This window comes from Ixodes scapularis, unplaced genomic scaffold (genome assembly GCF_016920785.2).
Source record: "Ixodes scapularis isolate PalLabHiFi unplaced genomic scaffold, ASM1692078v2 PGA_scaffold3__209_contigs__length_174095766, whole genome shotgun sequence".
Classification (NCBI taxonomy): domain Eukaryota; kingdom Metazoa; phylum Arthropoda; class Arachnida; order Ixodida; family Ixodidae; genus Ixodes; species Ixodes scapularis.
This window is the reverse complement of record NW_024609868.1, coordinates 69,028,947-69,055,223: the sequence shown is the minus strand read 5'-3', so window position 1 is coordinate 69,055,223 and position 26,277 is coordinate 69,028,947. Positions and strand designations below refer to the sequence as shown.

At 41.3% G+C, this 26,277-nt stretch overlaps 2 protein-coding genes across 2 annotated transcripts in view; both read right to left on the bottom strand.

Moving 5' to 3' along the window:
- LOC121046940 (nose resistant to fluoxetine protein 6) overlaps window positions 1-18,957 on the bottom strand; it is a 29,004-nt gene extending 10,047 nt beyond the window's left edge. The window contains exons 1-9 of the mRNA XM_040501697.2: window positions 18,693-18,957; window positions 14,872-15,080; window positions 7,486-7,606; window positions 6,029-6,116; window positions 5,252-5,349; window positions 4,472-4,654; window positions 3,405-3,498; window positions 1,959-2,060; window positions 1,707-1,872 (exon numbers count right to left, since the gene is read on the bottom strand). Of these exons, the coding sequence (XP_040357631.1) occupies window positions 1,707-1,872; window positions 1,959-2,060; window positions 3,405-3,498; window positions 4,472-4,654; window positions 5,252-5,349; window positions 6,029-6,116; window positions 7,486-7,606; window positions 14,872-15,080; window positions 18,693-18,957 (1,326 nt within the window). The remainder of the gene's footprint in view (window positions 1-1,706; window positions 1,873-1,958; window positions 2,061-3,404; window positions 3,499-4,471; window positions 4,655-5,251; window positions 5,350-6,028; window positions 6,117-7,485; window positions 7,607-14,871; window positions 15,081-18,692) is intronic.
- A 1,608-nt stretch (window positions 18,958-20,565) lies between these two features.
- Window positions 20,566-26,277, bottom strand: part of LOC120841603 (nose resistant to fluoxetine protein 6) — a 39,130-nt gene continuing 33,418 nt past the window's right edge. The window contains exons 12-13 of the mRNA XM_040501696.2: window positions 25,381-25,523; window positions 20,566-20,727 (exon numbers count right to left, since the gene is read on the bottom strand). Coding sequence (XP_040357630.1) covers window positions 20,566-20,727; window positions 25,381-25,523 — 305 coding nt within the window. The remainder of the gene's footprint in view (window positions 20,728-25,380; window positions 25,524-26,277) is intronic.

Here is a 26,277-nt window from a genome sequence, read left to right as displayed (position 1 = left end):
GAATCGCTCATGCTTTACATTAGCAAAACGTGACTCATTTTATATACGAAATAAAATTATAAAAACAACGGAACCCTCTCTCACGGTTTGTATGCTCTATGTGTAGACAGGGTGCGCGGAGGTAAACACAAGCAAGTAGTGGCCGATGTTCCGGGAAGAGTATGTTACTTCCGGTTTGCTGCATAGTTTTTGCTTGTTTATTTTTAGGACCGTAGCGCATACTTAAATGATCTCACGACCGAGGACTAACTGCGGTAAATCCCAAGATTTATTTATACGAGATCGACATGGCCTTTCTGATCCGTTGAGGGAAAAGTACGATCACTTATTCTTCAAGGAAATGACAAATCTGCCGAAGGTATGGTGGGCGAATTTCCAGTACTATCGATTCAACTAGCCTGGTCCATATACCCAAGAACGACTTAAAACCTACAAATTCCTTAACACGTTCGACTACTTAGTGAACGGCAATGCATCGGCGATAGGAACCTACCCCCCCCAGGCGCCGAAGATGCGCGCTGAGCTTCGCCGTCAGGCCGGGTGTGCTTTAGCAGACAATCTTCCGAAAGTTTTTATTACGTTTTCTTTAGTGCGACGTGGCTTTATGGAATGCACAATTTTTGTAGTGTATTGACTGGCTTGCTTCGGCATTCAAGGTTCATCTCCCAGAGCACTGTGCACGCGGCATTTGTACGTGTTGTCACGGCCCATCGTTGTACGGAGATGGTCGGTCGAGGCAACGCGGCGCCAGCGCCACATTCTCGCGTTGGTTGCGTTCCGCCATCTGTCGGCAGTACATAAAAGTGCTAGCATCGTCTTCCAATGCTATATAATAACCCTACGGCCAGCGCCGTCGTCCTGCGATCTACCTAAGTCGGCGGCGACAGTGGCGCCCCTTGTCTCGAGATAATCAAAATAACTTCACTTGTGACATTTTGTTCGTGCCGGCACGCATCGACAACTTAAAGAGCAGCATACTGGGGCATTTCTAAAGGGTACTTTTGAAGCAATTCCTCGCTAAATCCCCAAGGGTAGTCGAACATTCACCCAAACACAAGGTAAACATAAGAGAACCGAAAGTAGTTCTCTCCTCGTGTCATGGCAGCCGGAAGCGGCGCGAACACCCTGTATAAGTGCCAAATCCGCGCACAATTGTAGATATAAATGCGCGCAGAGGGAATAAAAATGAACAAGTCTAGGGTCGATACGTGCACATCGTTTGCGTGAACATTTAAAAAAAGGTGCACCTATGTTCTCTTGTTGTTTGGGCACTGCGGAAAATTCTTGATGCCGACACTCTTTTCTTTTCATTAAACCACAAATAGGTAATAAAGTAGCGAGTAAGAAAAATATCATAGGCATTCGAAGTATCATCCCATGGCCATCGTTTCACTTTAAGTCCGACCGAAGTCAACGCTACGATCAAATGCAGCCAATCAAGCAGCACCAAAATGCTATGGTCACGAGGTTCATGTCATTTTTCATTTGTTGTTATCCTCTAAACCAGCTATGCGAAGAAAAGTCTGAAATCACTCCACGTTCACTGTGCATGATTGACGTATGTGGAGAAAGAAAACACACAAAGACGACAAGTGCCATGACAAAACACGTTTTCGATGCTGATTTCCTCCATCGGATCTTAGCGTTGGCATGGGCCATACTTAATGTGAAACAGAGCATATAGGTCTAGAGTGAATTAGACTTACAGACTCATTCAATGGATTGAAGTTATTGGTGTGGACGAGAACCGTCCACCAGTTTTTGGCACAACCGTTAATCTGTTGTGTGAAAAGTTCCTGGTCGGCTGGACCGTCCGCCATGATGGGCAAGAGGAAGGCCAGCAGCATGACTACCACCACTGGCATTGTTAGCCTGGAAGAAAACAACAGCAGAGGTGTGGAAATACACATTAAATTAGTGATTAATAAATATGGTGAGGTGAGTTTAAGGTCGCTTACCTCAAGTAACGCTTGATGGTGGCGAATATATAGGTTCGAATATAACCGCTGCTTCCGCGGTAAGTGCTTGTCTCGTTCATGAAAAAAGAAAACGTAAAGCCCCTGTTGAAAGAATACGCCCACATATTAGTTATGAATAGTGAGATTGTATAAGAAAATCCTTCGATCTTAAAAAGAAAGTGAGTGTAACTTGAATTATACAAAGCAGCAGTGCATTTTAAATTTTCTCATAAATTTCGCAGTTTTTTTTTCTTTTTTTTTCTGGGGGGGGATTCACCGGTATGCCTGAAAGAACTTTATCACCACATAAAAGAGACGCGTTCTTTTTCTACACAAATAGGCAATCTATAAAAAACCAACATATATTACACCCGTATATACTTGTAAGGCTCGTAGCACGACTAAATGTGCTTGAATAGATTATAGGAATTATTGTGTAAAATTCGTGCTTTGGCATAGAACCACAAGCATTAAAATCTAATGAAAGCTAGTTTGTTTCTGCTGACGAAAAACATACATAAAAATGCATGAATCGTTTTGCTAAACCGGCATTCGTGTTTGAAATAGGAATTTTACCAGTGATATTTTAGTTTTATTTTATATTGTATTCATCGGACATATTCGAGAACACCGTAACACTAAAGACATGGATATTTGAATTCTGTTTTTCCAGTTTTTATCTTGCCCCTCATTCGATTGCTTCAGTGTCATGAAATTAAAAACTACTTCAATACTTGCGGATTCACCGGTGAGTTTATCCAATTTCGAGTTGTAAGTAGGCTGTAGATTTTCCGGTGTTTTTTTAATAAATAAAAGGCGTCAGATATTTTTGCTTTTCATTTATCTTTAATATATCGGTGTATTTTGTGATCTGTTTCGAATGTACGCTAAAAGCGGATATTGTCGGCAAAATACACTTACAGAAAACTAAGAATTGCAGTCTAAGAGGGAAGAGTATGGACAAAAACTGTCCTAGGCGAAGAAAAAGTTTTGAGATTTATTATTCGTGTAAACCGATTTCGTGTTTTTGACAACAAAAAAAAAAAAGAAGCACTCGCTTTCGGAGTTTAATTATGTGTCGCATCGACAAACAGAAGGAAAATTTTTTAGTTTTTTTATTTTGGCTTTGACCAATTTTGCATTTTTGATGCCGCCAAATGTTTATCGATATTTGTTTTTTGTTCAGACTTGAAAATCTATGGTCAATATGTAATGCTTTCAATACTTGAAATAAGTTCAAGCCATGCCTACGGTGCCCTCAAGCTGCATTACTTTTCGATTTGCAACAAACTCAGTATTTTTTAAACATATTATACATCTATCAAACCTTAAATTAATGTGCGGATATACTTGATGATTTCGGGAGCTAATATTATTTGTGCGAATGCGTGCATATATTTTTTCAGAGCTAGTAAGAGTATGTACAAGTAATGAACACTATATTACCTGATAAAGAATAGACTCGAGATAGACAGAAAGGCGTTGACAATTAGCTGAAAGTAAATCCGATCTCCCAGATCAAATATCTTAAAGCCAGAATCTGGAAAAAACAAAACATCATGCTGTCATATATTTCCAGGCAAGGCAATCTATTCGTGCCTGCGATAAATGTCGTCGTGGCTGGTAGGTTGCTGATAAAATTATTATGATCTTACGATTGTTAAATCAGGGCGGTTATTGGCCAATGTGATGTCATTCCTTTCTCTTCCAGCTTCCAACAAAATGAAAAAAAAAATTTAGTATCAACCCACCTCTCCTTACCCCCCCCCAAAAAAAAAAAGAAAGAAAAAAGAACGATTAATAAGTTGATAAAGAGTAAATACTTATTTTGTGACGAGTTTCTCATGACGGATTTATTGATCATGTATATAGATATCAAAATATAAAAGACAAAAAATCGACCTAAGAGAAACTTTAAAAAAAACATAAAGGATGCGTTTTTAAGGATGATAACATTTTAGTGACGGATTTTGATAATTATCTGCGAATAAGCCGTCGTATATTTTTAAAGTTATGTTGTTTACCAATAAAATCGCATGTTAAAAGTGTTTAACATCACCGTTTCAAAGCAGTAGTAACTAAAGATAACATTAAAACGTCTCAACCAGACCTGTCCCATAAATTCGCACTCCCCGCACGTGCGTCCTGCTGTGCTTTCATTCTCGAGTGGAGCACATTTGAAAAGCAATTGCGGTAGGTAAACGATAGTCACTGACAGCATAGGGAATGCGTCCAAAGTATCTTATTAGCGCTCGTCGGCCAATGGGATTATGGCAGTAGCAGATGGGGTGTTGATATTCGGAACCCGAATAGGAAGAGAAATTGCGGACCCTATCCGAGTAGAAATTGAGAAAGGAGAGCAGATCACGGGGACGCCAGAGCACAATATTATGACGTCACCGCGCACTTTCGTTCGCCCTTTCTGCCACCGTTTCCACCCCTGTAAAGTTCACTTATGCTGTGCACACTGCTGCACCAAAATAGGGGCCATTCAGAGTTTAGGCCTGACTTACGGTAGAATTCCGGCTGAATTATGGTGTAGGAGTGAAAGAAGACAACCCAGAAGCAGAGGATCAATTTGATGCCACTCAGAAACAGCAACGGCTCACGGCTGCTGCCTTTGAACTGACTTGTGTCGAAAAGACGCCGTGTGTTTGTCACCACGGAGAACCATATGAGGACTCTGCATGCAGAGCCTGGAAATCGAGGGGTGAAAAAAGAAAAGTTTCAACAAAACTGTGTCATCTGGGAGAAACCGATCCGCTGAAAACTTTTACCTGTTAAGAAGTTTCAGGTAACTCTTTTGTATTAATATGGCAGAAAATAAAATGTAGGCTTTTTCTAGTGTTAATTGAGGCAGCTTTCCAGAATCTGGATTAGTTGGTAGAACATACTTCGATATGAAAACAGATCTTAAAAGCGACGGAGAAGGCAAACGTTCTGTCTGTCCATTGTAATTACTTTTCCAATGTCTATTAGCGGTGCGTTTATTTGTTAACTAGCGTAAAATATTATGGTAGGTTATCTTATATTGAACGTTTTACGTTTGAAAAGAAATCAAGACCAACTAGCAAGCGAATGCCTACGCATATATTAATGTCTCTTTTAGATTTTAGGAACGCGAAATAAAAGCAACGACACAAAGAGCAACATTTACGAACCTTCCATTAAAAATCTCAAATTACCAACACTTTTAAAATCTGTAGATATGTGTATAACACCTAAACGAGTACGAACAATTGAGGTCATGTTTCTAAGAGGGAAAGAAAAAGTACTTAGTATTCGTTTAATACCTGGACTCCGTTTGGCATTTACGGTAGCTTGTCTCTTAAAGTGCCACTCGGTGAGCGTCCCCAGGCCAACCAGAAGCGTTAAGGCGCAGAAGAAGCAGCTGTATATATACATAAAAAACAACCAAAAAACAAGTAAGTGGATATCCAAAGCAGGGAACCGTTTTGATAAACTTAGATTGAGCGCGTTGGTAATAAATTCAAAAATATACGAAAGAGTCAGACGAAGAGGACGGACAGCACAACCATCTTTCGACTTTCGAAAGATGTTTGTCCTGTCCGTCCTCTTCGTCTGATTCTTTCGTATATTTTTGAACCGTTTTGGTCTGTCTTTCTCTACATTGGTGACCCGAACGCGATATTTTTTCCCTACTACTCCTCGGCTGCCAGGACTACGTGCGGCTTCAGCATCATAAATAAACATTTACGGAGCATCAGGGAAAAAAAAAATCACGTCCGGGTCATCAATGTAAAGAAAGACAGACGAAAAGCGACTACGTCTGACGCATTCCAATATCGAACTGATCTCCTTTTTAATTGCACGCGATCTTCTTCTTTTCCCAGTGGCTATCGCCACAGGTCTATAATCACTGAATGCTTAAAAAACGCAGGGTGCCGCATAGCTTCTTCGCGCGTCTTGCTTTGCGAGTCTTTCTTCGGCTTGCGATTGATGCCGCAGTTTTATTAGCTGAGGGATGATAATGAGATTCTCGGAACTCGTCATAACCTGCGTTTCTCAAGTTACCAGTGACTATATGAGGACTATCGTGCCATACGTACATGCAGGTGGCCTGAAGCCGCGTGACTGGTCTAGGGTCATCCGTCCTGCAACCTTTGATAGTCGAATTGATGCCAAATTTATTGAATACTGAAATGTGAGAGATGTGTAATATTAGGTAATTGTCGCGTCAAAGTGACATAGCAGCTGGAAATTGAGGGCGTTATTGACACATAATATAAAAAAAGTCGGAAACATTAGCATAGCAAAAAAATCGAGATCACATATCCAATGCACACAGTTAGGAGTGACGTAGGGAAACCAGGATTAAGATAACAAAAGGGCAAATGTGACCAACACTTTTTTGTTTGTTATGTTTATGAGCAATACCATATACTGAGAAGAGGTGCGCATAACAAGAAATTTTATCCGTATCTAAAAGATCTACAAAAATGTTGTTTTTTTTCGGCAAAGAATCAAAAGATAATGTCTGCTTAACTATGGTGATAGGCTAACATCTTGCAAATAAAATATAAAAATTCCCCAAAGAGAGTGTGCATTTTAAGTTCTGACAAACGCGGTTGTTGGGACCTTAGAATTTTCTTGATAAAATGCCATATTTTTAAACTATTATGGTAGTGCATTGAGGACCTTAAATGCTATTTTATTTTCGGAATGTAGCATATCGTGTTTGGATGAAAAAACAATTTTGACATCCTCAATGAAATCCAAATCTGTACTTTGAACTGAGGTTTTGCTTGTCAAATATAAAAGGACGCACACAACTATCTCTCATGCATTATTATACCGTGTGACTGTAGCGGTATTGAAAACTCGCAAAACTTATCTAGAAAAAAACACGATTGAGTCAGAAATGGCTATCAGTAGTCAGGGGCTGAAACATACAGCCCAGGTGCTCACAACCTGGCGGTGCTGCACTTTACATTAAAACACACACACAATAAAAACAGCAACAAAAAAAGAAAAAAAAAAAAGAAAAAGAAAATATACGCATGAAATGACATCCACAAAAACAGAAACATAATAAAATTTGTTTATGCGTAAACATCACCAATAAAGCTATGGCTTGATGTTTTTCCATAACAGCCAGCACATTGAGAACTGACTTCGCATGGACGTGTGCTCGAATTTCAATTACAATATATTCCTCACTTCCTGGACTACGTTACACCACGAGGCGGCACATTTTGACCTCGCTCTGGGCTCTTATCAGAGATCGTATGTGCATTCGTCGGTATTTCTTTAACGGCACGCAGCGATCTGATGTCAGCCAAGCACACTCGTCCTCTAAACTCGTTTTTTTTATTAAAAGAAAAACCGAATTGAAATATTTAACTATTTGTTCTTTTTGAGTCGGATGCATGCCGCTTACTTCCAGTGTAAGCTGTTACTTCACCAAGCATTTGCGTATCGAGCTAAGCATCTTAAAATTTGAATAGGAGCCAGGTAAAATAACTAAGTGAATCAAACGCACCCCGATGTCTTTAAGCGGTCTTACCAGATCTCACGAGGAAGTTGAGTTCTTCGCTGGAGCACGGGGATGGCATGCAAATCCCGAGTCTGAAGTCCACGCTCTGAACCCTTGTGTCCGTATTGAAGGTTAAGGGATCTTCACGGCCCTAAAACAATAAATCACCGCTCTCTAATTGACCTTTTCTGAGGCGCCACGCGAGGCGCTTAAAGGCAGCAATTATAATACGTTTCGCATTAAGTCCGATCGCAGCCCACGTTACAATCTGCAGATAGAGCCAATCAATCAGCACCAAAAGTGCGCCGTACTCGGCGCTCGTCGTCTTTGCGCGTTGGCCTACCGCCGGCTGAACCAGTTACACACGCTGACGGTAGCGTATTTCCTGCCTTATTTTTTTCTCAAAGTACAAAATGCTTTTCAACGCTACCCCCCAGTCTCACAATTTTGTCCTTCCGTCCGCCTGTCCGTGCATTCCCGCTAAATTTTGCGGTAAAATTGACGTCACGGGACATCAACGCCAATTCGCGTCAGCCGCTAAATGTAGCGGGAAACTTGACGTCACGTTGCCTGACGTTAGAGGCCTTCGCGTCAATTCAGTGTTCCCCCTCAAAATTTAGGCGGAACATTGACGTCACGCGACCTATACACATACTCAGTTTCCCCGCTAAATTTGTCGAGAAAATTTACGTGACCTTACGTCACGTGAACTAGGCACAAATTTAGTTTGCACGCTGGGGATGTTGACATGGGTTGAACTTAAACGTAACGTAACCTATACATTTATTGTATATTTATGCCACGCGATCTTATACTATACCAGACTCTATATCGTCTTGTAAAGAAACTAAAACGATCGGTTCTTGGATACTGCATTTCTTGCATTATTGGACATGGAGAAAACGACGATCGCCACGACATATTTAACGTTTCGCTCTGCCCGATTGTCTCCATCGGAAAGTAACGTTGGCTGCGGTCGCACCGAGCGTAAATCGGAGTATAGTAAGGATTTGCAAATAGTCGTTCGAGTGAAGCAGTGCTAACACAGTCATAGTATACATATTGCAGGGAAAGCCACGGCAAAATGGTTCCTTTAAAAATATATATATATATAAGTCAGAGATCCGTACTTGCGGAGTTTCTATGCTAGGAGTTTATTGCATGTATTACGACAGTTTCGCCGAGAGGCTCGGCTTCGTCAGGAGATGGCATGAAGCCGAGCCTCTCGGCGAAACTGTCGTAATACATGCAATAAACTCCTAGCATAACCAGCATAGCAACTCCGCAAGTACGGATCTCTGACCTCTGACTTATTACATTTTCCCGGTCCATTGTTCTCAAACTACTCTGCCTCACCTATATATATATATATATATATATAAGACTCTTTAATAATGAGCATACAGGGAACCGGATAACATTGATCGCTAAGGGAATTAAGGGGTGCCCCGCTTCGTCCAAATATGATATTTATTAATTGATCCACTAGTTTATTTTTTGTGCTCGGAACATTTTGAATTTAAATGTCCTCAAGTTCCTGGATAATGAAAAGCCTCTACGCTAACATTATATTTCAAACCAAAAAAAATATACATCTAAATTGACGTTTTTGTTTCTGTTCTATTGGGGAGCATTACTGACTTCGTGGTGGGAGACTGCGACAAGAGGAGTCAAGTTTCCTCAGTACAACGCTTTAGCTATCGTTTAAGAAAAATATCAAATGTGCATTTGGGACAGCCACGTTTTTTTATTCAAACGTATACGAATATTGCCCATTGCCGAAATATTTTGGCACCTTTCTTTTCTTCGCAGGTGCGTAAGTCTTATGTCCAACTTAATTGTGTTTTTAAAATTTCGTTTAGTTTAGGCATAACATAACTAAATTTAGTCACGTGTTCGCTATGACACGACACAACTTCCGAATTTCCAACTTTTTCGATGATCGAAAACGTCGAATACTAACAGAGTACTCCACGAGCTTCGCACCAGCGGCGCGAAAAAATGCAACGAGAACAAAGTACATTCAGCCAAATGTGAAGCTATAGGGGTGCCTACATGAGAAAGAATTGCGGGAGATAATTTGCCTTTTATGCGCTCCAATCGACGTGGCATTTCAAGGAAGCGATTCAGCAACGCGCTGCTTCCTTACCAGTACGCTAATCTTATAAGCCGGTAAGAAATAAAAATGCAACGTAGGGTCTATGCATTTTCATTTACATACAAGGTGAAGCCTCAAGGTTGCGTCAGAGGTTAACTTGAAATATGTTGTAACGGGTCTGATGGAAGGCCACATGCATGTCTGGTTACTTAATTCTTGGCGGGACAAACGCTTTTTATTTGAAAATTCGGTGGACGATGACTAGCAATTATATTTTCTTTTTTTTTTACTTAATCGATGCTGCGGCTCTCACTTCGAAGCTTTAGCAGGAGTGGAAGTTTTCTTAAGATGTACACTTTGAATAAACTTCCAAAATGCGACCTAAACATATATTTGATGAAGTGCGTCATCAAGACTGGTGAGTGATGCAAGCGTGGCAATTTCATTTGACAGTCAATTTCAGTGTTGAATTGACCTAGGGAAACATTATTATTTGAGAACATTGTTTTTAAATTGGTATTTTTGAATTGATCTGGTAGGGTTGATCCCTGCCGATTCCGTTCATGAAAAAGTGATATATTGCTCAATATGAATATTAAAGTTACCGTGTATAAAGAGATGCGGATGTGTTAATCTATTAAGTCTCGCCCTAGTTTCTGACGTCTTCATATTGGTGTATGTGAGCAAGTGCGTCCCACAAGTTCTGTTTCTAAGTGCGTTGAAAATGAACTCAAGAGCTTGCTTTTGGACGCCTTCGAGCGCGTTCAGCCCGTCTGCCATGTGGGAAAACCGAACGGAGCTAGCGTACTCCAGCATTGATCTAATTAGTGCTTTACTATGATTGGAAAGAGTAGTGGGTGGCCCTAAAGCTAGCGGCCATTGTCCCCACTGCACTCGTCGAACGAAAACGCGTCAAAACAGCACAGTGACAAAACAGCACAGCGTCTGAAAGGCACAGCGACGGGAGAGCACGTGCGAAAACAGCACGGCGTCAAAAACAGCACAGCGACGAAACAGAGATCATTGCAGGCGAAGGCCTCGATCGAGTGGAAACCGGTGAAGCAGAAACATGTCACAGCCTCAATGCTGTTGCCGTACAGCATGCATGGGCTGAGCACACCATTGCCGCACACGCTTTCTGTTGTTTTTTTTTTCTTTTAACAATTAACGACAACGCATTGCCTTGCGATTGATTCATTCATTGTAGACGCCATCACCAGCAAACTTGTGCGTCAAAATGAGTAGAACTGCTCGATAAACAGAAAGAATATACAGCAGCGGGGGGGCTTAGGTACTGCCCAGAGAGCCTTCATTTGCGCATCAAGTACATTCCCCACTCCGAACTTGCTCCCAAGACAGCGGATTCGAAAAATTGTCCGTGGACGAGTTGGCTTTAAGCGAATAGACCATTGGCTATATTACCCAAGCACCAAGGAGAATGCAGGGATTGGTGTTCCACGCGATAGACGCGCACACCTTCCCCGTATAAAAGATTCGAAGTAAATAACCAAAATAAAGCGTTGACGAACGCGCGTGCAAGATACACTTTGTTTTAGGTTTTTGCTTTAGAAAATTTACTGCTGCCGAGGCCAGCTCGTGCGGCGCGTGGAACACCAATCCCTGCATTCTCCTTAATGCGTAAGTAATATTAGCGATGTGCGCTGCCACAAGCGTCGCGGTGGTCAGCTTTCCACTAGGGCGAAAGTGTATGAAGGCTCCCTACTTCCCACGATTGGCCAAACCATGGGCATATGAGCACTGTCAGATTATCAACTTTGACGGGGTTAGTTCCGAATTGCGATGGCTCCTAGCTTCTACTGTGCTCTTTAAACACACGATCGAACTCGTCATTGCACCCGATAATAAGTAGCCAGAATAACAACTGTTGACGTCACGGCGAGGCAAATCCCAGTCGTGACGTCACGGAGGGAAAACATAAGAGGGCGCCACCAAAACACCTCGGCGCAAATAGCAATAGACCGTCCATTGCTTTACAGTGCCTACTTTGAGACATGCATTTTTGAACTTCATACGCTATATTCAGGGTTCAACGTTTTCGGCTTACACCGGATAAAACCGGTAAAGGTACGCCGAATTCATTTTTCGGAATTCGGTTTTAACTGACAAAATGTCAGTATTTTCAAAGGCGTTTGGAGAGGTGGGTGGGTGGTGAGTGTGTGTGTGTGTGTGGGGGGGGGGGGGGGGTCAGGCATTACTGACCGTATGACCACCTGCTTGCGGAGTTTTCAGCTTGTCTCCGAGATTGGTTCAACTTTCAACAAAAGCTCCAGGGGCGCAGGGCTCTTCAGACGAAAACTTGGTTTTTCACCTGATAGGGATTTGTGTGCCGAATTCTTTGTTCAAAGAAGAGAGTTTAATCGTGAACTGAACAATGAAAATCAGGGCGTCCGTTAATGCAGCACATTTTTTTAACACTTCTAGCTTCAGTATACTAGAGAAGGGAATAAATACGATTGTTTAATTGTCGTTTCTGTGGTCTGCGCGAATTTACCACGTCTTGCAGTCGTGAAAATGGGTAAAAAAACGCACTGAGTACAATGCTTGCAAATTTCTAGATTTTGAAGCTTCTCCGACCGAAGTGGTAGTGAAGCTCATGTTCGTCCTGTGTACAAATAGGAGCACACAACGATTATGTCAGATAGGGATAGGGGCCCAGTGCGTATTGCTGAACAGGTCGCAGCAATAGATAAGGAAACCAGTGCCTGGTTCACTCACTATATATTTTAAACAAACGCTCTTCAATATGGCATTTTTGTCAGTGTACTGGTTTTCGTCAATAAACCGAAAAGAACCGAGAAGTTTATGAGTCTACAATTATTCACCGCAATAAACCGAAAGCTTCTGTTAGGAATAAAACGCGAAAACAGTACGCCGAATTTAAAAACAATAAAAACCGAAAACGCCAAACCCTAGCTATATTGTCAATGTCCTGTTTTGACGCTGTGCTGTTTTGTCACGGTGCTGTTTTGACGCCGTTCTGTTCTGTCGCTGTGCTGTTTTGTCGCTCTGCTGTTTTGACGTTGTGCTGTTTTGACGCCGTGCCATTTTGGCGAATGCCCTTCTGTCGCTCTGCCGTTTTGACTCTGTGCTGTTCTGTAGCGTGCTATTTTGACGCTTGCTGTTTTGACGCTGTGCTGTTGTGAGGCTTGCTGTTTTGACCGTGCTGTTTTGTCGTGTGCTGTTCGGCCATGGTGCCTCGTCGAACACGATAGGACGCGAAACGCCGGCGTCCGGCGTTCGGATCTCGGATTCGAACGCGCTCGACGAGTACATTGGAGGCGAGGACAGCTAGCTTTACGTCCATCCAATACTCTTTCCATTCAGAGTTTGACGTTCTGACGTCCCCGCGCCTCTGTCGTCTCCTACTCTTCCTCCCTTTCTCGGCGCATAGTCTTCGTCCAGTCATCTGCGAATTCGCGGATACAAGTAGGTAAGAAGATGTACAATGTAGGCAGAACGTGAATTGCTTCACGTTTCAATTCGTTCTATAGGGAGGATAGAAAGCTACAATCAGAGTATTTTTGCTTTTTCCTCCGCTGTCTGACAACACCACGACGGTCATTCGTTCGTTTGCGTCACATGACTTGTGTTTGCGTGAAAGCGGCTCGTGCGTGCCGCCATTCTGGCGCCTACAAAGGTGCACGTGCGCCGCTTGCAATGCTCATGATCCTAAAGTGGGGCTTTTGAGCTGAAAATAAGCTGTTATAATTCGTTTCAGCCGATAGTCCAGACTCAGCCGACGCTATACGAGTTGATGGGACCAATGAGGCATCGTTAAAAGTGCACCATCGTGGTGTTCGTCATGTTACTGTACGTGTTTTATAATAACTGTACGAACCATAAAAAAAAACGTTTACAAATTTTTGTAACGCAAAATTAGAGCGCAGCTTTTGAGGAGGGGGAGGGGAGGGTATGGAGAGGAGGGTGTGCTCCTCTTCCTTTCCTCCTCGCATTCCTCCCCTCCTCTTCATCTCCTTCTTTCCTCCTCCTTCATCGTACCCTCCCTATCATCCTCCTGCGTACCCTCCCATACTCTTCCTCCATACCCTTCCGAGTCCCACAGTTTTCTCACTAAATTTAGCAGAAAAATTGACGCCACGTGACCTCAACACCCAATTTAGTTTCCCCGGTAAATATAGCGGAAAAGATAGTGCAGAGAGACTAAATTTTCTTCGATGCATGGCGGCTGCGATGGCGTGGCAAAACTGGCTCGTGAGGACGGCTTACTAAAACAATCCGTTGCTTAAAAAAAAAAAGTTAAAAAAAAGCAGGCGCATGGTCACGCGCTGCATTTGAAGGGCGTATAAGAAACAGAAAACAACATAGAAATATATTTTTCGAGTATCCTACATAATTTTGTAACACTTAAGTTTTTATATTAGGTGATAGAAAATACCCTCCACTAACGTATGTCCCCGTTTTAAAAATGTAAACTGGCAAGTTTACCGACGTTAACAACAAGTGTATTAAATATTGTTTTTTGCGTTTTATGATTGTTTTGCCTCTAATTATAATACAATTATTGTAACTTGGTCAAGGGATGGGCTGCACATCAGGCCAACGTCAAGTAAAAACGGAGCTAAAATAGCCAGATCATATCGCAAACACATACGCCATAAATTCGCGAGAAATGTTTCGGGCCGATGATACGACCCACGTAACCTTAAATTGATGAAGGGCTCTAGGCACCTTTATTTTGTTTTCCATGGTTTTTTTTCCGATAAATTTCATTTTTCGCTTAAAAAATAGTAAAAGGGAAAATTTTTTTGAAGGGTTTAGATAAGACACTTTTTTATGTTCCATGAAAACAATTTGTTCGCGAAGTATTCACACCGTTAGACGCAATTGAGGTGGAGATCACGGACCGCTCCTAGCTCCGTCCACAGATCAGCGCCCATTACTCCTGGATTGGCTTGGCTGTTCGGCCGAACACGCTCGCAAGCCTGCAGATCTCCCTGTCAAGACGCACGCACCTGACGCACGCGTCAGGTGAGTCTAGTCTGACGTCTGGCACCGCCTGCTATTCGTGCGAGCAGACGCGCGGCAGTTTCCGGCGTCGTCTGCTATTCCACCACCGTCTAAGGTCGCCTGAAACGTCCGTAAGAGGTGGCCATGAAATCGGCGCGACGGCGTCCGTTACCGCCTGCGTCCGGCTCCTATTCCAGCCCCGTCTTCTAAAAAAAACAAGGAAAGGTGCTAAAACCATCAGTGGAATAACATACTAACCCCAGGATAATAATATGGAGTTGGCGCACCACACTGCTCAATCATTAAGTTAACGACGTGACCTCACTCACCCGTAGTAGACCGACCTTTTGGAACTTCTTCACCGTGCTTTCCATAAGTGCTTTGGGAGGCTTAACGAACAGGGAACAATACTGGCCCTTGAGCGTGACCTTGCCTTCGGAATCCAGAAGTCTTGTCTTGAGACACTGTTCATAGCCTCCCAAGTTGATGAAACTTCCCTCAAAAAGGTTTGTGGGGAGCAAGCCATTGGCCGTCAGCACTGAAATTGAATACTTTTTTAGTGAAACATAACATTTGAAGATGTGGTCAAGGCAATTATTAACAAAAAAATGTTGATGAGAATCAAGTGCGGTAACATTTTCCTTTTAAACCTGCAATCAGAAAAAAAGAAAACAACAACAAATGTATAGACAAATTGACACATTACGTCGGAAGTGTAAGGCAAGATGAAAAGTGTGCTGTTCAGTAAGTAATGCACGAAATTTAATGTTCTTGAACGGAGTGTTGGCTTGCGTGATTTATACGTAATATTAATGAGAGCAAAGGAAAGAAATTAATTTGGTTATTGAATATGGTTTGCGTGAAACATTACTGGTTTTATTATAGGAAACGGATGTTTGGGGCTGTTTTATAATAAATTTTAACTTAACAAAACCTTTGGTGCAAGTAATTTCACAGCCAACCAGTATAATAAAAACAAAACAAAAAAGTGGACCCAATTGAATGCACCGAAAATGCCATATAGAAAGATTCATGCACAAAAAAGTTAATCTTGAAATATGGGAGTCTTGTTACGCTCTTACATTCCAAATATTGTGGATGATTTCATGTTTAATTCTATGATTATACTACCGAAAGACTGCAATTTAAACTTGCTCAAGAGCATTTTAGGCAAGAGAAAACAAAAATCGCTCGCCAACTTTCGAACTGCCCACACACATACATATGAGGCAGAACTCACGAGACCAGATAGTTTCAAAGTAAACACGCAAAAACACCATGTTTAATATAGAGAGTAACCGAACCAGGAAAGTTTTTATATGACTCTGAGTATAATTACAGCATAAATATTCATTTGCGATATCAACATCTAAACATGTGGAACCCCTGAACGCCCAGCATGTAAAAATGCGATTCGAAACGCGTTCCAGTTAACACGAACAACAGGAGCGAGGGTGCCTTTCCGGAACCATTTTCGCAAGTTCATGCACTTGCCTTTTCAACAAATAGAAAAACTTGCCAAGCTATCTCTGAATGTGATACGGACTGGCGGTCATTTTTTTTACGTTATGAGTGCTTGAGCAGTCTCCCGCTAGGCTACAACCGAACTGAAATAAATTTAAGTTGTGGTAAGTTTACAAAAATCAGGTTCAATACACTTGTCGTGATTGAAAAAAAGCAAAATAATGAAGACGGTAAGCTGACGACGTCACCATACTTTAAAATACAGCTGCCTTATCATGTATTTTTGTTTTTATTTTACGTTTTTTCTGCCACTGGCCGTCTTCAGTGAGTGCACAGATTTACACTAAACAGACAAAAAACGAGGCCGACTATCTCAAAAGTATGTTTGAACTTAATTTTACCAATTATCAAAATTAGTTCAATATTGGAACCTTTTAACGTTTGAAGGTTATTGATGCAGCAGCAGTGTTGCTACAGATGAACCAGCTCACAATGAATGCATTCCAAAATTGTCAAGCCCCGTCACTGAAATTTCGAAAACCACAGCTATGCATAACAATAAGAAGGGCACGATTGAAGGTGTCGATAGATATATCTAACAGTATATCATGGTCAAATTGGTGTACTGACTTGCGCAACCGAGGTCGGTTTGTCGTATTCATCTCCAATAACACTTGTCCTTAAAGGTGAAGAAATTTTGCATGGTACCGTCTTTAAATGTTTAGGTCCGAATATATATTTGGGTTTAAAAAATTAGAGATAAAAACACAAAAAGAAATATGTTTCGTCAAGAATGTCATTTCTGCAGGCTAAAAATATATATATCTTTTTTCTTTTATTTACGGCACCGCGCGACCGAGAATCTAAATTCCGAGCTAGCACAAACCTTTTCCATGTTAACGCGAAAAGCAAACAAAACGCTGGATCTTCTGTTCATATTTGATTGTCAAACAATTTCCTTGAGGAAAAGAAACCGGTAAGGCGCGTTCGTGTGTCGGCTCCTAACTGCGCTTTGACCTTGCCTTTTTCCGTGTTTGTTTCTGATTTGAGCTGAAAGACAAAGAAATAATCTACAACGTCGATCAGACATCGGTCATCAAGTCTTTCCTTTGCTCTGAAGTAGATGGACTAAACAATCAAAGGAAACGTCAAGCACGGTTTTCCAAATTTATTTATTCTTGAATATGTGACGTAAATTAGGTTCTGATGTTTTGGGTGCACTTTTCTTTAGCAGATTTTATTCTAGATATAAATTTGTTCTTACGATGGAGCGGAAACTTTCCACCAAGTTTTTTTTGGTACAATTGCAGTTAGGTTTTTACATTTTACTATATTTTATAGATGAAATGTGCGTAGAGTATAAGGAGGACGTTGCCGCAGTTAACACATGTTTTATACAATTACAGACTACTGAATGTGACACTAATAAAGCGTACGAGAAACATGTATTGCTCTTCCGAATCCTATAGATCCTTTAATGCCCCGTATGAATGTAGAGGCAGGTGTATCTGATCAATTTATAATGTGTTGATTACGCATGATGGTATAAGTTCTGTATCGGTTTAGCTTTATGAAATCTTTCCCTCAGATTGATTTTGAGAATTTTTAAAAATAGAATTTGTTATAATGCTGTGTTTAGTTGAAAAAACCACGAACTTATTTTGAGATTTTAAGGAACTATTTAAATCCTTTAAGTTCAAACTTGAAAGAGTTTTCAGCTCCCATCTTTTGTGTCTGGTATGTATATTTATCTGATATGTAGCCCCGACATTGTTTGTCGTCTTGGGTTGACAACTAAAGCTTTCTGGACTTAGGCTTAACAATCTGACTACTTAGAATTCATATAAGTTGCACACAAAGTTGCACTGGCTAATGCGCGCAACTAAACTTTACTGGGCTAAACCTCAATCATACGATTTCGAGCACAGGGTTTGGTAACACCATATACCACAGGACGAACGAATAAAGCAATTATATTTGTATCGCGGCGCGTGACAATCCAAAACTAAACAATATAATTGATTTTATTATGTAATATTCTTTGTTTAATCGCTTACATATATAAAGCATCGCTCCGACTACTGGTACAAAACGTTGAAGGCTGTACTTAAGATACAACAATTTTGACAACCGGTAATTTATGTTGTTAACAGGTATCTGTTTACCTTTCTGGTGTAGCCATAATACGCGCCAATATTCAAACTAGTAAAAAAAAACAAAAAAACAAGCACTCGTTTTTGGAGCTTAATTATGTCTTGCATCGACAAACAGAAGGTATATATATTTTTTTTTATTTCTGCGATTTTTTACTTTGTTTATGCTCGAGAAGTGCATGGAATGTCTTTGACTTCAAGAATTCAACTTAGATTAAAATCGCATGTGTTCGATTGGCGCTCATGCATAGGCTCTCTTCAAATATAGACTAGTATTTATATGTAAAAACAAAAGAAAAAAAACAACCTCGGGTTATAAAAATTTAGGCCAACGTTTTGGGGAATCTATATACAGTAGCAGTAGGTGTGTACTTTTTGTAAGTTTTAAGTCCAGGGTTCATTAAAACGAAATATACAAACTTACCAGATATCCGCATACTAGTATTTAATTTTTGTTATTCTACGGATAGTCAACAACGATACAGAAGCAATGTTAACACCAGCATCAAAATGAAAAGAAAGTTTGAACTTACTTCTCAATGCCCATGGCTCCTTGAGTCGTAGGTGCAGGAAAAACTTCAACAGGCTCGCCGAACAAGGACCGCTCAACTCCGCACTTCCGGCCACTTCAGATGCTAAGGGCGCAGCCTTCCGGATAATATCCCTGAATATTCCGTCAAAGTCTGCTTCTATGTTTCTCGTCGTTGCCTCATCGATGTCGCCGGTAACCCGTTGAAACAGAAGAGCGCCGGGTATTACCAGTAGTACTAGCCGCCACCGAATCCAAGAGACACCCATGACAAGAATGACCATTAAATGATTTTGGATCACTGGCGTCGCCGAAGGTCAGAATATTCGCTAGGCATCCTGGAGACGACCAGAAGGAAGAGAGGGTTTCTTTCCGGTCGTGCAGGGCGACACATAAATGTATAGAAAGTTGTCGAACGATAGCAAACGCACTCCGCGAGGGAGAAGGTCGTGCTCTCGCGACTTCCCTTCTTTTAGCGTGCGTCGACTACGGTTGGATGGGACTTATATTTATAACGTCGAAGGTCCTCTCCTCGATGCGTTTCGAGTCAGTAGCCTCTTCGCTTGACCGCGGGCTACGTTAACCGAACGCCGAAGAGGGGGAGAAGGAACACGCGATGCCAAATCTAGACTTGAGATTGGTGGTCGTTGTGGAGAGAAGGTACCCCTTTGATGCTGCAACTCGCGCCGCCGAAGGACACCCCATGAAAGACCCTCAAAGTACGCTGCAAGCAGCATGGGTGACAACAGGTTCCTATTATGGGATGGCGTTAAAAATATTGCGAACTGCGGAATGTGATTTCAAAAGCGAAGTCCCAAGAGCGTAAACACTCGAGGTCTCAAATTGCTATGCAATTAATTCAAATTGAATGCTTTCATATTAAATGTCCTCTGTTGACGAGACGCTTAAAGTTGAAGAATGTATTTAACTATGATTTGATGAGTGTATACGCAGGCGCATTAAAGTGTTTTCGTTATGTGTAAGCTACAAACATGTGTCACTTGTTTATAAGACTGAATTTCCAAATGGCGTGTGTATCTCTGCCTATTTGCACCGGTGCATAAGAGATTTAGAGGCTGAAACCACAAATCATAGCTGTCTAGCGCCACTGCTTTTTCATCCTCCTCGATATTTGTTATTTTAGCGGTAATGTTTTCAATAGTCAATCGCTTTGTAGCAAACATTCGGTGCATGCTGACTTGTAAGCGTACGTAAACCATAGAATATTTGATTGGTCCTTCGTGTTTTCGTGGAAGTCAACGGAAGCGACGCATATGTGAATTGTTTCGGATTTTTATACTTGGGTTTTATTCACCCTACATGACTCAGAGGGCGTCGGCTAGTGTTACAAGTAACCGAAAAAATCGAATTAATACAATCTCAAATGTCTCAAAACCAGTGGTGTAACGCACAGACGGAAGTGTGCTATATGCTCACTACCGGTGTCTCAACAACTTTTCAAATTTGATAAAAGGCGCAATGCAGTAACCCCGCCGATTTTGCAACCCTTTATGGTAATTTAACGCCAGAAGAAAACGCTAGTCACCGTATGCTCTGCTTTTTATTAGCATGCACGTCGCACGCGGTCCTATGTGTCACACTTGAAATCTTTCCTAATGTGTTATTCTCAAGCAGACCCTGTTTTTTGTGCTGTCGGAGCATATAATCTCCAATAAAAGCCCGACCAAAACGAAAGAATGCGAATGTTCCTATATAAAAAGAGACAACTCAATATACATTTATTTTATTTTAACATATAGCCCTCCAGGAGTAAGAAAGGTCATATGCTAAATGCGTGCTCTCTCTTTTATACAACAAATAACTTCTCACCGTGGGCGAATCATTTAGAAATAGAGTGTTGCTGAAGTCGCGGGTATTTACTTAAGGGTTGTTTCGGTGGTCGACACGGTGGTAACGGGGTTTGACTTGGGACGGGCGAAGAGCAGTTTACACAAGTGCTGTGTGGGAGCCTCGCAGGTGAGGTAGAGAAGATATGCCAGCAAAACGCTGAGTCCAAACGTGCCAATGGAATTCCTTATCTGCAATAAGCAGAGACAATCATGAGGCTGAGGCAGCGGATTAATTGGATTTTTTTTTTTTGTGTGCATAATATTTGATTAATGGGAATCTATGTTCTATTCTAATTCCGGTAATTAATATGCTTGGCGTCCTCTAACTCATTTGTTTATTTTATTATAGTGGAGGGAGGATTTCGGGAAGATCTTAGAGAGATCCAGTTGAGTTTTGTTTTCGTTGAAGAATGCAACCAAATCGGTGGAGAAGTAAGTTTTTTTTTTTTTTTTTTAAGTTTGTACGTTCTTTTACAAACTGATCGGGTATTTTTAATATTAAACTCTCGTGTTAAACTAAACTATATCGAAGCATCGGTACCTCTCGATATTCCGTACGCTGTTTTTGGCTTAGGAAAACAGAAATCCTCGTGAACCTTTTGAATCGACTTAAAAATACTTTTCACCGAGATATTAAAAACGCTAAGAGAAAGTTGAGTAACAAAAGAGGCTTTTATACACAAACGTTTCGAAAGGAGTCTTTCCTTTCTCAGTATGTACAACCGGCACTCGCCAAATATTTTTCTCTCAGGGAATGAGAGCAAAAGAGAGAAAGAGAAAAGACAAGGAGGGGAATTAGAAAGAAAAACACAACGAAGGGAAATTAAGTAGGAACACGTATTCCCGGTGAAATAAAGAGAATGAAAGCGTGAATAAAAGTACACTAACTGCACATAAAAAACTTACTAAAAAAGATTCTGTTTTTGTTTTGTTTCATTTGTTTCCTTAAAACTAAAAATGAAAAGAAAGTTGTTTTTGACTCATTCGAACCTCTCACCTTGAACCGTATCCCAAACAAAAAAACAAGCCGATTACATATTTTGCATTCAAAATTGTGCAATCAAGTTGATGTTTAATAAAAAAGAAAAAAAAAAAAAACAGAAGCGTGGTTTGATACTCTATTAGCAAACAGGCAATGAATGTAAGGAAATATTTTATTTTTAATACCTCTTTTTGCCACATCCCGTAGGTATCCTAGCCGGGGAGGAATGCAGTGTCCCTCGTATATAAAAACACCTTGAAGGTCTGCTGGGTGTGGCCTGTGCTTGGGTACTAGATGTCAGCTCTGCCATTTTGTCCAGACCGCTGATAGAGTATCGAGCCACGTTTCTGTTTTTGTTTTTAAATGTTAATTAGCAACTCGACTGCACAATTCCTAATGTGATATACGTACGTTGTCAACTCTACGCTGTTTAATATACAATATAGTGGGGAAACTAAAATTTTATTGAATGAGAGAGTTTACGGCCACAAACTCGACATCGCGAATAAGTGACACTCCACCTATAGCTAAACACTTTACTTCCAACATGACAGCCCCAGACACCTAAAGATAATCATAATGGAAAGTGGACTTAGGAATGGCATCACACAGAAAAATGGTCTTATTACATATCTAAATTTAAAACGTTGGGCACACTTGGTGACAATATCACAAAGGGACACTTTTATAAACTACTGTAAATGTTTGCTTTCTTCACACGTCACTGGTTGCTCCTCTTATTTACTTTTCTGTTTACACGAGGAAAACCCTCCGGTCCCGTGTCCCCACTCCTTGTTTTTTCTCCCGCGGTGTCTGTTTTTCCAATTTTGTGGTGTGTAGGGCTTGAGGGGGGGGGGGGGGGGGAGGAGGGTGTATCTCAAAATGTTTTTTTCGCATTTTAACCATCAGCATTTCGTCCGATTCTTATTTGTTTCTTCTCGTTGAAACCTTCTCAGAATATCCGAACCAGTTTTTTCGCAACTGGGCCCATTCTCATCTTGCCCGTTATCTGAAAACATCCCATTCTCATTTGGGCCATACGCATATCGTGCCCTTCTCATTTGGTCCATCTCGTTTGGAGCATCTCATAACTTCCGAATCAGTTTCTTCGCAACTGGGCTCATTTTCATTTTGTCCATTTGCGCTACGACCGAATGGGGCTAGTTCGGCATGCTCCTGCCGAAGTTATGCTTTCGCGGCTTTGCGAGTGGGTCTACTTTGTTGGGGTACCTTACATACTTTCAGATATATTCCACCATTTTCACGTTTCTTGGCGTTGTAGAAATATAGAGCTTATTAACAAAACTTTTTCAAAATGCGGATGACAGAAGGAATGCAAAAATATTAAAAAATATTTAAAAACAACCCTTATTTTTACTTGAGCGCTTTTGATAAGAAAGCGGTGCCCAAGACTCCCGAATAGCTCGCTGACGTTGCTGTGCGTTTCAAACGGAAGTTTTGATGTTGAGAAAACATTCTCTCAGTTAAGATGTGTCTGAAACTGGACAGGTACTGTCGGGAACAGAAACGCTGCACATGCAGATGATTATGTACATGAACAAAAAGGTTTTTGAAAATTGAATTGACAAAGTGAGCTTTTATACCACGTTTTAATTCGATTATCTGCACATTAATGACTGGTTTGTGTAAATAAAACATTCCATCTCCTGACGCCGATCAATACGTTTCATATGTTTTATTGGCGGAAGGCAACGATCGAGTGCTGGAGGCAGAACATGTGCATTCTCTACCTATCACAACTATAGACCTTTCCAATAATCGCCTTCTGCGCGCTGCCATCTTTGTCTACTGGGCTGTGGAAGACGTTATGCGCGTGCGCACAAGCTATTTCTCGCGGAATATGAGACGCCGCGCCCTCATCCACAGCCTAGTGACTCAGCATTTTTTGCCTGTCTGATAGGCGCTGGAAAGGCCTATAAAGGCGGCGATATATTCGTGCTCCATCGCCAACACCTTTGTGCTTTAGCAATTTTCTCAGCACAGAATGTGCTTTATCAGCGGTTTTTGAAAGGGAGATCTGTAATGTTCTACTGTAACGTTTGGCTGTAAAGAAAAACCAATACCGAACGGCGAAACGCCTATAGGTAACCATAGAGGCCAAGTGAGAATGCCTTAACGATATCAGGCCAAATGTGGAGAGCTAAAATGCGAAGGACGAAGCGAGAAAAGGTCAAATGCGACAAGTCAAACCGAGAAGATCTTTTAGAGAACGGTTGTTTTGAGAAGGGCCAACTGAGAAGTGCGAAACGAGAACGGGCTCAAATGATGACCATCTGAGCTGGGGTAACCTTGAAGAAAAATCGCCCACTTGCGCGACTTCTAGGGACTTTGCGCGCGACCGCCTGTGCCAGCCGACCCCTGGCTTCTCAGTTTACAATCCCCTTCCCATTTTTGTTTGTGCGGTAGTAATGTGGGCCTGTTCGTGTGGGATACGGCTCCGAAGGGGAGAGCTGCGAATGAGCCAAAACAAGTTTATTTGTATTTTTTATTTTATATAGTTTTAACGTAAAACCGAAACAAAACAAGTTACTAATTTGGTTGTGTGCGGTTTCTGAACTTTTACTCGTCTTTGCTTCACAGGGAATACGCGTGTACCCACACAATTTCACTTTTTTTTAAATTTCCTTGTCCTTTCTTTTTCTCTCTTTTTCCTGTGATGCGCTAAAAAAAAAAAAAAGCCGTTTGGAAACTGTCGGTTGTACACACGGGGAAGAAGAGACCCTTTCCGAAACTAGTGTGTATTAGTCTTCATTGTTACTCAAATTTCTCATATCACCATCCTGACTAAGCTTCAAGGCGCATTCGGAGAAAAAACAATTAATGTTAATTTAGAAAGCTGCGCAAAGCAATGTACTTGATATGTTCGAGAAAACAATACTAACAGCGAGGACAACAAAGAGGAAACCTTATATTTTCAGAGATTACTTTAAGATATGTTCTCCCAAACCTAAAGTGGTAGATTAGGCGTGAAGACTGTTCATTTTATTCATGAGATGTCTTACAACATATCATACTTCTAAGTATAAAAAGAAAGTCTTACTTCCGGCACCATGCTCAATTCGAAGTTAGTTTGTTCAGAGGAAATAAACTGTTTAAGTGGTGTACGAGGTTCCCTGCGCGGAGTGCCCGTCCTGGTACATCGGCAAAACAAAGAACTATCACGAACCGATTCGTCAACACAAGGCTCATGTGCGCACCTTTGATTAAAAGCGCAGCGCGGTAACTGATCACAGTGAAATAAACAACCACCGCATTGACTCTGTAAACACGCGCATCCTGGACATTGAAACTAACCCTCGCCGGAGGCTCTTCCTTGAATCTTGGCGCATTCAGACCACGCCAACAAACATTAATGGGTATTTTGGCGCTCTGCCATCCGTGTATGTGAACGGGCTCCAGCACGTGTCATAACAAAAAAAAAAAAAAAAAAAAAAAACGGCCAGAGAGGAAGAAGGGGTCGTGCGCATTTGCCTCCGCCAAAGAGGAAAACGAGGATTGCGGCTCCTTTTCTCCATAGTCGCCACTGAAGAGGAAGTCGAACAGGTTTCGAAATGTTGGGCCCCCGATTTGAGGATTGGTTTGATTGTCGTATTTTAATAATTATTTCCCCCAACCAGACAGACTTCTGTCTATTGTTTACTTTTAAGTAAGTACGGTATTTCAAGTTTTAATTATTTGTGACCAGCAAGTCAGAGCTTCAGATATTACAAGTTGGTGCGAAACAAATGATCTTTTAAAATTGCATTTACTTATAGTTAGCATTTATTTTTCGTTATGAACATATTAATGTGCACGCATCGAGTTCAAAACCGGTTTAAATATACCCAACATGTTGTTACCTGTAAATATTCGTCCACGTCAATTGCCGTCTTTGTATTAGCCATGCGCAACAAGTGGAATAGGAGATGAACCAGGTAAATTCCGTACGTCAGCCGTGACAAGGGAATGAAGACGTTCCAGGAGAGAAATTTGTTTAGAAGTCCTAAGAAGAAAATGGCGGAGAGACGAATGAATGAGGAAAACGAGACAAAACCAACAGTTACGCTTCCGCACTTGAATCACTTAAATTTGAGATATTTCCGTGGGTAAGTACAGGGTGTCACAATTGAAAATGTATACGGTCTTTTTTACCGCAAAAATAAACTAGGCATCGCCGAACGCTCATTCTCCCCCCAAAGGTGGAGCTAGAGGTCACAACCAGATGCCAAAGTTTCAGCCCGATCCGATGACTTAATCAAAAGTTATAAGTGATTTTCTGAAAATTTCAATGGGAAAATTGAGCCCACTTTTACCCGTTTTCGGTTTCTAGTGCCCTAGAGCCCCATGTGTTTGAAAGCTTCGTCGGCCGCCATTTTCCCATTGAAATTTTCAGAAAATCGCTTATAACTTTTGATTAAGTTATCGGATCGGGCTGAAACTTTGGCATCTGGTTGTGGCCTCTAGCTCTACCTTTGGGCGGAGAATGAGCGTTCGGCGATGCCTAGTTTATTTTTGCGGTAAAAAAGACCGTGTAAATTTTCTTTTGTGACAACCTGTACATACTTTTTTTACGAACAAGACTCATTTTGTCTCACACATATAGGACCGTAAGAAATATATTTAGAAAAGCAAAACGTGGCGATTCCTGTGCATATCCCAATACTATTCGTACAACCCACTGTTTCATGCGGCGTGAAAACGAAACCAGTGTCTGCTCGCTGCGCCTATAGGGAGATGGCGCCGCAAGTTATGACAAT